The 12,152-nt window shown below is 36.0% G+C and overlaps 1 protein-coding gene across 4 annotated transcripts in view; it reads right to left on the bottom strand.

Moving 5' to 3' along the window:
* Positions 1 to 12,152, bottom strand: part of Unc5c (unc-5 netrin receptor C) — a 359,603-nt gene that overhangs the window by 142,272 nt on the left and 205,179 nt on the right. For all 4 annotated transcript variants that reach the window (XM_006986136.4, XM_006986137.4, XM_076575063.1 and 1 more), the window contains exon 2: positions 6,523 to 6,744. In XM_006986136.4, coding sequence (XP_006986198.1) covers positions 6,523 to 6,744 — 222 coding nt within the window. The remainder of the gene's footprint in view (positions 1 to 6,522; positions 6,745 to 12,152) is intronic.

Here is a 12,152-nt window from a genome sequence, read left to right as displayed (position 1 = left end):
ACCCTCTGCATATGGGAGACAATTGTGTAGCTGGGTCTGTTTGAGGGCAGAGCAGTGTGATCAGGTTCAATCCCTGGCACATGAGCTGGCCAACCTACGGTTGGACACCTTGCTCACTCTTGATGCAGGGGGGAGGAGTTTGGACCTGCTTCAGCTGAATGTTCTAGGCTTTGCTGACTCCCCCTATGGGAGGACTTACCATTTTGTAGGAGGGAATGGAGGGTGGGCTGTAGTGGAGATAGATGGCAGTGGGGGGAGTGGGAGGAGGGCTCAGAGGGAGATCTGTGGTTGGTATGTAAAATGAATAAAAAATTATTTTAAATTAAAAAGAAGAAGAAAAAAAAGATCAAAGATTTCACATCAGTAGAAGGGAGTTCAGAACTCTGGCACCTGGGAGGCAGAAGAAGAAAAATCATGAGTTCAAGTCACCCAGGGCAGTATACTAAGTTCTAAGCTAGCATGGACTAAATAAAAAGACTCCATCTAAAAAATAAATAAATACAAAAACAAGAACCAGAAGGCTAATGGGGAAAAACGAAGTATTTGATGGTTTTGTTGTCTGATAAAGTAAGGAAAAAGCTAAAATTACTGTTTTTGGTACTGGATGAAAAGATGAAACGTATCAGAAATAAGAACACAAGAAGAGAAAGAACTGTTCAGGACTTGAGTGGACCCAGTGTGTCTGCAGTTGGCCCTTGGTGAGATTTGGAATAGAAGCAAACTACTTCACTGGATGCTCTGTATTAGCTTTGTTTTTCCTTTTAAAGCTTCATGTTTGCTAATTGTCCAGAGAGACACCTTTGAGAATCAAATCAAATCAAATCCCAACCACAAGTTAAAACTATCATATTGAAGTATCACAAAGGACTGTGATGTAATGAAAGGAAGGTGTATGGAACATGAAGAGCACCCAATAACTGCCTTTTTGGGTGGTGATGGGGACTAGCCCCAAAGCATCATTAGTCGAAGGGAACCTCCAAGTTCTATGCATGCTGGAATTGCTGCTCCATTCAGCCAAGAGCCAAAGGAGTCCTGAGGTGACATCCTGCTTCTGTTTCCTCCTCATTGTGAAATGTGGGGGAAATTAGCTTCTTTCTCCCGCTGAGCCTCAGTTTCCTCATTCATAAAATAAACGCCCCAGAAACCACAAGTAAGATATATGGGATGCCTAATGAGCACAAGACATACAAAATGCTCAGTGTAAGGCTCAGAGCACCTTTTATTGTTATTACGTTGGTCTTACAGACATTTTGAGCTAATTTGAGAATAATTAAAGATGAAAGGAGAAAAATCTCAGAGATTATTAAAATTTCAAAACAACAGTGGCTTTCTTAACTTCCTTGCTTCTTCATGGAAGAAAAATATTTGCTTTCACATGGTGGGTTTTAGGTGCCATGGAAACAAGATTTGAAAAGACTTCAAGTAAATAGAAAGCAATCAGCTGAGCCTGAGTCTTTCTTTAAAATATAACCACAAAATTTTGATCAGACCAACATTTCCATGTGATTTGGGGGGTGCAGAAATGGCTCTGGATGCTTTTGCAGAGGACCTGGGTTTGATTCTTGGCACCCACACAGCAGGTCACAGCTAATTGTAACTCCAGTTCTAGAGGATCAGATTCCTTCTCCTAGTCCACACAGGCAATACATGCAGATGGTGTCCATATATACATGCAGGCAAAACACTCATATACACAAAATAAAAATAAGTAAGCATTTCAGTGTGATTTTGAAGGGTATCTAGGAACATATTACTATATCATCGGATCAAGAATTTCTGAATATTGAATAACGTAAACTATGTAACATAGTCTGACTTTTCTTCAGTTTCTTAGGTGTATGAAAGAAATGTAAATTGGTTCAAATGATGAAAAGGCAAACAGAAAATGTAGCAATGGTCTTTAGGAGTAAGTGAAAGAATTTTAAGAGTTCTGTTCTTAGAAATGTTTATTAATTTTTCAAAATGAAAGTAATTTTGCTAGAGACTTTGTTGAATGCAATTAATTATTCTCAGTTACCAGGAAATATGATTGGCACTAAATATGTTTGCATATGTTATTCTAAGGAAGAAATATCTATAAAAATCAATGTATTTGCAATGACTTTAGTCTGTTGTGCCATTTAAGAAAAAGTATTTTTTTTAAGATACTAAGAACATTTCTTTGTTTTTTAATGTATTTCAAGACAATATATTCTAATAGTTCTTGCTGTAAAAAAACACCATGGTCCCCTCAAAATAATAAGATCAGGTTGTTAAAGTACAGGGCTGCAGATGAATCTAGTTTTAGGGAAACACACAAGCAAACAAAGAAAACCCATAAAGAATTCAATTCCCATTTCATTCTCAGAGCTTTTGGTCTTGGAGGATGGCAAAGAAGTCTAATACAAGAGACCAAGATATTTCTACAGTTTGTCCAGATTGATGATTTACGACAGCTGGAAAGAAATGCAATACAGTGGTGTGGGCTCGTTAGAGGGTTTCATTATTTATGATGAAAATAATATATTCACAGGACTGAAAAAATTCAAACAATAAAAGTCTCACCTCATCACCCTAGATTCATATCTGTCAACTACTTGGTGTGCATTTATAGAGAATATTATACTTTATATATAAAAACGTGTATCCTCTTTACACAGTGGTAATACACAATGGGAATGCTGTGTTCAGAGTTTTGGATTTTGTGCTCAATTTTATCTGAGAGAATTTTTTTTAATTTATTTTATTTTACAATACTATTCAGTTCTACATAACAGCCACAGATTTCCTTGTTCTCCCCCTTCCTGCCCCCCTCTCCTTCCCCCCAGCCCACCCTCCTTTCCCACCTCCTCCAGATCAAGGCCACCCCAGAGGACTGAGATCGACCTGATAGACTCAGTCCAGGCAGGTCCAGTCCCCTCCTCCCAGATTGAGCCAAGCGTCCCTGTATAAGTCCCAGGTTTCAAACAGCTATCTCATGCAGCGAGCCCAGGACCTGGTACCACTGCCTAGATGCCTCCCAAACAGATCAAGCCAATCAACTGTCTCATCTATTCAGAGGGCCTGATCCAATTGGGGGCCCCTCAGCCTTAGGTTCATAGTTCATGTGTTTCCATTCGTTTGGCTATTTGTCCCTGTGCTTTATCCAACCTTGGTTTCAACAATTCTCGCTCATATAAACCCTCCTCTTTTATCTGAGAGAAATTTGCACAGCTTCACAAGTGGAAAAATTTCACTTTGTTAAAAAAATAATTTAGTAATTCATTCTAAGAATGAACATAATCAAGAGGGCATAGTGTGCAACTTGCAAATGGTAAATCTTGGTGATATACAGAATTTTGCTTGTAGGAAGTCCCTAGACTCATTTACTTACAGGAAGGGTATATATGTATTTCCATATTGGTGCTATTTTCAAACTGGCATTTCAATTTGTGCCCTAGTTAAAAAGGTCTTTAATCCATGTTTTGAACTAGATAACATCTCCTTAGATGCTTGCTTATAATTAGCATATTTTCCTATAATTTCATCATCAAACACCGGTTGGTTTTCTTTTGGGTGCTGGTGCATTTTCTGAAATATAATTTAAAAGATATTTACATAGTAACTAAGTTATCTCTTTGACTCATATTCATCAATGTTGCCATAAGTTTTTAAAAATATTCTCCCTGGCTCTGTTTGTCGAATTTTTTAATTCAATTTCTTAATGGTTTCCTTTAAGGCTTTTTGATTTTGTGTTTTAATTTAAAGGCTTGGCTGTCGCTTTAGTGAAACCCAGCAACCAACCAAGAGATGGCCAAAATGATGATAGCGATGGTGATGATGGTGATGACGATGTTGGTGGGGGTAGTAATGTCAACCTCTAAAATCTAAAAACTTACTCTAAATAATGAAATAGAATACATGTTTGTGTATCTTTTTCTTTGCCTTCCAACTTCCAACCTGTTATTCCAATGCCTGTATCATCAACTAATTTTAACTAGTTAAAAGAGTTATTATCACAATCTGATAGTCTTTAGGTACTTCAGTATTTTATCTAACCAAATTAGAACTCTTAATCTGTGTTTTGTCTTCTGTGATGGTCAAGCCCCTTTTATTATCCCATGTCTTTTATTTTATGTTTATGAAGATTCTTTGTTGTACTTCTATTTCAGATTTCACCCAGCTCTTCTTAGAAGTTATTCTATATACAACTGTGGTAATCTTCAGAATCACTTATGAATGGTAGCTACCTCAAAAATATTTCTCCTTTTATTTAAGAACAATATATACATGTGTGTGTTCTGTTCACACATATTTTGCTTAAATAACTGAGTAGAATTTGAAAATTTTCTTTGTAAAGCTGAATGTGTATCTGAGTGGTGGAGCCCATGCTCAGCATGCATGAGGTCTTGGGTCTATCTCCAGTATCATAAAAACAAACAAACAAACAAAAAAACAAAAAAAACATTCAAATTTCTTAACTTTATAACTATATAATTTTTACATTGATATTCTAAGTGACATGCCTTATTACATTTAAATTTGAATTTTTTATCTATACATAGAAAAATTAATAAGTTATACTATTTTAACCAGCTAATTTTCTGAATTCTCTTAATTTGTATTTTTCTTTGAAACTGCCTATTTTTCATGTATACAAAATTATGCCATATGTTGTAAATGAAAATTTCCGTTTTCTTTATAACTTTTATGCAACTTAGTGACTTATGTTATCTAAAACACTCATTAATAGGTTGGAGTGATTCACTCATTACTAGGGACTGCAGATACCTTCCTCTTATATGTGTCTAGCATGGCAACATGAAGTTATTTTTTTTAACAAAGTTTCAGTTGGACATAAAAGCCAACAAAATTATATTGCATTTGATTCTCTCTCTGATCTCAGGTACTGGAACTAACAAATCATTCCTTAATCCTCATGCATATATCCTGAATTTGAATGAAAATGTGTAATCTTTTTTTAGTTTTTAGTTACTTAAAAGGTAATTTTGATTATTGATACACATAAAATTAGTTTTGTGTGTAGAACTTAGAAAGCCAATATTTATAGAAGTCTCTCTCTCTCTCTCCCTCTCTCTCTCTCTCTCTCTCTCTCTCTCTCTCTCTCTCTCTCTCTCTCTGTGTGTGTGTGTGTGTGTGTGTGTGTGTGTGTGTGTGTTTGTGTGTGTGCATGTGCGTGTTACTAGCATAGTGAGAATTTATCAGGAGTGCTGAATATCTGAAGTTTTATTTTTATTCATAATCTTCCTCTTTACTACAAACATGCCTAAATACATGGTGATTCTCATTTTTGCATTTGTGATACCTTGCATTCATCATTAAAAACCTTTGTATTTGAAATCTTTACAAATAAATTAGTTGAAATCAATAAAATATTCACTTGAGATTTTTTTCAACATCTGGTAGAGTTATTTTCTCAGTAATTAGATGAAGAGGTGAGGCATTTTCCTGATGTAAGCTTGCCCGTGATTGGATATCAGTAGTTTCTGGAGTCAGCAGCTTACAGTCAGTGAGCATACTAATTAATAAGTGACCAACAAATATATAGAGCTGCTGCTTGCTTTCCTAATTCCACTTATACTCTGTAAATGTATGTTCCACATGTTCCTTAGAGTGGCCTCTTCTCAGTCTGCTCAGTAGCCTTGTCTACATCATTAATTTCCATCTCTTCAGATGATATTGTCGCTGGGGATGTTGAGGGGAGTGACCTGTCATGTGCTGGTCTGTACTTGTTTCAGATTAGCCAACACTTAGGCACAAACGTGAATTATTTGCAGTTTGAAAAACAGAATCTTTTTTGTATAGAGAGATATCTGTGAAAGATAAGATGTAAAATGTCTTCCATTTCTGTCATTTTATTTCCTTTTATCTTGGAAATATTTGTTAATGAAGTCTTAACATCTACAATACATACCTTAAGATCATAAGATCACAGATTTATATCAGAATGTTTAAAGTGCTATTCTCCCTACTGGAGATGAAAAACACTTAAGCCACAGAAGAAAGGTATCTATCTTTCTAATTTAAGAGAAGTGTAAGGGAATACATAACTATTTTCATTAGTAAGAGTGAAATAAAATATTTACATTATGAAAGTTTCATTGATAGCTAATTTTCAAAGAATAAATTAAATGTTATATGAAATAATATAAGATATGTACATGGATCAACACTGGGCAGTGATATCAACAAGCACAATGTGTTCCCTTTACACACTACTCCTGGTTTTCAGGATATTTATCTTTTGACTACCATACAAGTGAAATTCAAAGACATTATTTGCTAGGACATTTAACATTAATTCACTCTATTGGTTCCATATTATGTATCTTATTGAAAAGGCTTGTAGTCCAACAGCAATAATGCATTTATTCTTCATGGCTTGCTTTGCATTGTGTAGAATAAGATCATTAATTCTTATGACTAATTAAAAGCTTTTTTGCCAAAGGATAATAACTGTGTTTTCAGCTTTGCTACCTGAAGTAGTATTATGACTACAGCACAGTCGAGTAAGTGAACCCTGAATCACAATCCCAGACTCACCAGACGTTTCATCTACTCTCTCATCTACTACGTGGTCCTTCTGATGAACCCATTCGCTGTTGCACTTGAAGTAGATCTGGGTGGCAGGGCTTGCTTTACAATACAGGTTCACAGGCTTGTTCTTCACTATGTAAGCTTCTTCAGGCTCAATGAGGAAGTGTGGCAATGGCTCAGGTGGATCAGATGGAAAGGTTTCTGGGAGTTCATGAAAAAAGTCATCATCTGGTAAAGAAATAGAAAGTGGAAATTGTCAAAATATAGCAACTTGTCTTTTACTTGCTATTTTATTTTTTAGAAAATGGCTTATATAAGAATGAAGTTTTTGAATGCTTGCTATGTGCAAAATAGTATTTAGAAATATTGAATGGTTGCTCAGTAAATAATTTGGATTATTATTCTATTTTCTACATATGACAATACTAAACCATAGGAAGAATAAGTCATAATGAAAACATAGGAAGTAGGTAGCAAGCTGGGAAATAAAGCTCAGGGTCTTGTCACCTACAGAAACTGTGATATTCATGATGTATTCTATACTTCCCAGTGTACAGGGTAACTATTAAGAACTGAAACAAGGGACTGAGAGATGGGTCAGTGGCTAAAAGCACTTGTTGCTGTTCCAGAGCACCCGAATTCAGTTCTCAGCATCCACATGGTGACTAATAACCATCTGTAAGTACAGTTCCCAAGAATCTGAAGATCTCTTCTGGCCTCTGATGGGCACTCCACACACGTGCCACTCAAAAATAAATAAATACTGAAACAAACAAAAACAACTATTAGAGGCATAAGGCTTGCAGCAAACTTTAAATCCTTTGCAAAGGTCTGAGCAAAAATACTAAAAATGTGAATTAAAGTTCTCTAATTTCAGATTCAAATTGATCATTAGTTTCAAAAGATACTTTTGTGTAGCATGAATCTTAAAGGTTCTTATTAATAAAATCAAACCTGAGGCGAGTTATTGGGGTCCATGCTGGTAGATCAGAGCGACAGAACAAGCCACAGCTATCTCACCTCGCTGGATCCTCAGCTGGTCTTGTCTCCTCAGACTGGAGGGCTCTGAGTCCTCATCCGGAATAGGTCTCAGCTGAATTACTGCTCAAAAGCCTGAATGCTTAACCAGCCACATGATTAACCAGCCAAATGCTTAACCAGCCAAATGCTTAACCAGCCAAATGCTTAACCAGCCAAATGCTTCTAGTTTCTGGTCCTCTTGCCTTATATATCTTTCTACTTTCTACCACCACACCCTGGGATTAAAGGCTGGCTTTCTGGGATTAAAGGTGTGTGTCACCATGCTTGGCTATTTCCAATGTGGCCTTGAACTCACAGAGATCCAGAGGGATTTCTATCTCTGGAATGCTAGGATTAAAGGCGTGTGCTATCACTGACTAACTAGTGGCTTGTCTGTTCTCTGACCCCAGGTAAGTTTATTAAGGTACACAATATTTTGGTGAACACAATACCACTACATTTTTGACTTATTCAGATGAAAATATTCACTGAGACCAAAATTGTCTAAGCACTGGAAATGTGAATGAGCATCAAGCTGGTTACTGGTGTATCCATGGTAGAAACGCTATCTGGTCTAATTTTAAAATTTTACTTTAGATGTTACAAGGTATTATATGACTTGTAGAAAAATTCTTAACCTCCTCATAAATAAGTCTCATTTTCATAGCTTTGAAAATTGTTAAATGAGTTACTCCCACTCTGATCTTTCAATATCACTGAATATCCCATCTAAAACCACCAGAGATATTTGTACACTTTGAAGTCTTTTTCCATTTCTTAACTTGGATTCCACATGATTCCAAGTTTTAAAAAGTCATATATGTTTGTTTTAATAAAGCTTAGTAATGTTTTATAAAACGATAAGAGTCTTTCCATTATGTTATATGTTATGCCTGATAATTATCTTCCTATGAGGTACAGAAAAGAACAAACTATCATTAGTCCACAAATATGCTAATATTGCATGTTAAAATTCATGGGTCAAAGGTAAAAATGTACTTTACAACTTCTCTGGAGTACTCTTGTGCAGTAATACACAGATGATATGATATTGGTATTTAGAGACTGGCTGCTCAGACATTACCTTGAAACTCATTATATTATGTATTCAGTTGCTATCCCATTTTTGGGAGTTAGCCATTGGTGAAGTGGACATCTGTCCACTAAGAAATCTGGCCTGCGACTTTTTTCATCTAGGTCATGGGATAGCTTTCAAATAGTAATGACACCCAGTCATTGCCAATCTGTTTTGCGGTAAAAATTGGCTTTACACTGAACCACAGGAAAAACCAGCTTTGGAAACTGCTTTACCATAGTCATTTCCTGGCATTGTGGTAATGATGTCTGCTGTAGCTAAGTGTTCTTTCTTAATTTACCTCCTTGATATACTTTATTCTGGCAAGGCATCATTTCTAGTTTTTCCACTGTTGACAAACAAGGACAGAAACTTCAGCTTTCTAAAGAATAACCTTGCTTATATCAATTTCAGCTCTACTAGTCAATATGCAAGACCACTCAAGACTGATCAAATAAAGGGAGTCAGAAAAGCAAAGGGCCAAGGAACTGAACTATTGACAGATCCGTCTGCACAAATCTGATGCCTTGAATGCCTTACCCAATCTTTCTGTCATCTTCCAGAGCACTTCATTTTATATATGAGGATGGACTAGGCTGATAATCAATACAGCTATACAAAATGCCACACTCAAATTCTCCTGAAGCATAGCTCTTGTTTCATTATTATTCATGAAAACAAACAAGACAGTAACGCTAGTTTATTTCACTTTCCTCTTGGATTGTGTTTGCACACACATAAACATGGAAGTGTAGTTAAAATTACACATTTACTCAAGTATGTAAAAGATAAAATATGTTTCAGCTGGTGTTTTAAGTGAAGCTTGTTCCTTTAAAAGAACTGAATATAAAGTACTAGCTAATAATACACATAAATTTTATTTGGTAATGGAGCACAAGTATTTGTATGTTCCCATCTGATAGAAAAATTCATAAAGACACTAAAAATCTGTTATATCACCTAGGCAAATAGCATGCACCTCTTTTAGTCTTATTATTTTATTGCAACTATTGAGAAGATGGATAATAATGGAAGATCAGAAAAATCACACACATGTTTTCAAGCTAAAAAAAAGCTCAGTAAAATGCCAGCAAGAAAAGTGATGATTTAGTAAATATCTAGAACACATATGAACAAACTAATTGGGCATTTCCTTAATTTTTAGTTTTACCATAATATGAACATTACTAGTGAAAGAAATTAGACCATGTCTTGGCATAGTATTGATTTGTCAAGTTGCTTGTTAACACTTAAAATGAAATATAATAAGAAATAATTTCTATCATTAAAAATAATGTTTTCTCCTTTTAATAAAACTTGTGTTTCTATTATATATAATTATCATTTCCACAAAATTCATCTCTTACCATTCCTCTAGAGAGTTGACTTAGCAAGCAATAGTTTATTAACTTAATATTTCTTATGGTGTCCATATTGTAAATTCCAATTTATAGCCTAGATGAAATCACATTAAACATTATGTCTTACTTCTAATATCCAGTGAAAATGTAGAGATGATAATTGGCTAAGAAAAATCTAAGAACTTGCATTAGTAGATATGTGTACTGGGATATGACAAAAGAAACAGGCTGATTCTTATAGTTCTAGGTTTTATACCAACCAGTTTAATGTGGCTATTAATAATCTTGAAATGACTAAAACACAACTAATCTTTAATACTAGAATAGAAATAATTTGAAAATGAAGATTATATTGTTTTCATTTTCATGTTTTGAAAGATTTTCAAAATTTTATGTATATATGTGTGCCGGCAGGCGTTTATGTGCACACCTATGGTAGCCAGAGGATACCATATTCCTGGAAACTGGAGTAACAGGTGGTTGTGAGATGCCTAAAGTGGGTTCTGGAAACATACATAGGACTTGATGTATAATTTGCATTTCCTACTACCGAACAAAAATTCAAAGATCCTACTTAAAATGTATGAAGATTTCTGAGAGAATGGCAGAAAAACATCAAATGAGGCCCTGGTCCCTGGAAACATCACAGGTCACATTTCCTAAGAATCCAGTCCTTTCCAGTATTGCTAGTAGTTTAAACTGGGGTCATCCTTGTGAATTCCTGGGAACTTCTCTAGCAACCAGTTTCAGTAGTCAGATTGGTGAATACCCTAGCTGCCATCGTAGAGCCTTTCTCCAGTAACTGATGGAAGCAGATGCAGAGATCCACAGCCAAATACCAGGTCAAGCTCCAGAAATCCAGTTGAAGATAGAAAAGAGAGATTCTATGAGCAAGGGGTATCAAGATCATGATGGGGAAACCTACAGAGAGAACCAAACCAAACTAGTGGGAACTCATGAAATTTAGACCAATGTCTGCAGAGCCTCTATGGGACTGGACTAGGCCCTCTGCTTAATCGAGGCAGTTGTGTAGCTTGATTTGCTTAAGGGAGCCCCTGGCAGTAAGATCAGTATCCATCTCTGGTGCAAAAGCTGGCTTTTTGGAGGCCACTACCTACGGTGGGACATCTCGCAGAGCCCTGAGGAAAGGGCAGGGGCTTGGACCTGCCTCTATTGAATGTACCAGGCTCTGCTGACTCCCCATGAGAGGCCTCACCTTCTTATAGGAGGGAATGGGGGTGAGTTCGGTGGGGGGGGGGAGTCTGGAGGGGTGGGAGGAGGGGAGAGGGGGATGTGTGATTAGCATGTAAAATGAATAAAAAATTTCTCAATAAAGAAAAAGAATCCAATCCTACACACAGATGAATTAACTAGGCATTTTGCTCCCCAGCATCTGAACAGACATGGCCCCATTCCTAGTGAAATTTCATGCTGAAACTTATTGGAGATTTTACATATTTTTAATGTATATGGGGTGTTTTCTAGAACACATGGAAGTTTAGACTGAGAAACTGAGGCTCTAGTCAGTTCCTTGTAGTTGAAGATGTGTGGCAATCTAGGCACTGCCTTCCTTTGAGATCTATACCTGTTTCCATGGTAAGAGCACCCATGCCATGCAGAGGCCAATCCTTAAGGAAAAATAGGCCAGCTCTGCTCCAAACTGATAGACTACTTACTGAGACCACTTCTTAATGCCCTTTGGATTTTACTGTAAAAACAACCAGCTTTCACATACTATTAAGGTCTGATCACAAAACCTGAAGCTATGAAAGAAAAACCCTGAGTTTTTACCCTACAGAGAGATCACTAATTACATCCCCTCACCACTTCATAGCTATAGATCTGGAGGTGGTATCAGGGTGACAATAGGAATTCAGTTTATAAACAAGGCTTTAGACTTGAACTTATCTTGGGCAACGTGCTTAAATTATTCTAAGTTATTACTTTTTATAAAATGTATACCTCAACTTGAAATTAAGTACACTAATTTGGGTAAAATGACTTGAATAATGAAATTGTTAAAATAAGGTTTTATGGGTAGTTTATTAATATTAACAAAGTAAAACTCTTATGGTGATTTTTCTTCTATGTGGTAAATTCAGCTTCAACCTAAAGCTAGGCATGCCTTTTTCTGTAGATATGGCATTATATTCATTTTTTTCTAACATTTGACTTAATTT

This window comes from Peromyscus maniculatus, chromosome 6 (genome assembly GCF_049852395.1).
Source record: "Peromyscus maniculatus bairdii isolate BWxNUB_F1_BW_parent chromosome 6, HU_Pman_BW_mat_3.1, whole genome shotgun sequence".
In the NCBI taxonomy this organism is placed as follows: domain Eukaryota; kingdom Metazoa; phylum Chordata; class Mammalia; order Rodentia; family Cricetidae; genus Peromyscus; species Peromyscus maniculatus.
The sequence above is the reverse complement of the archived record's forward strand: the minus strand, read 5'-3'. Positions and strand labels throughout refer to the sequence as shown.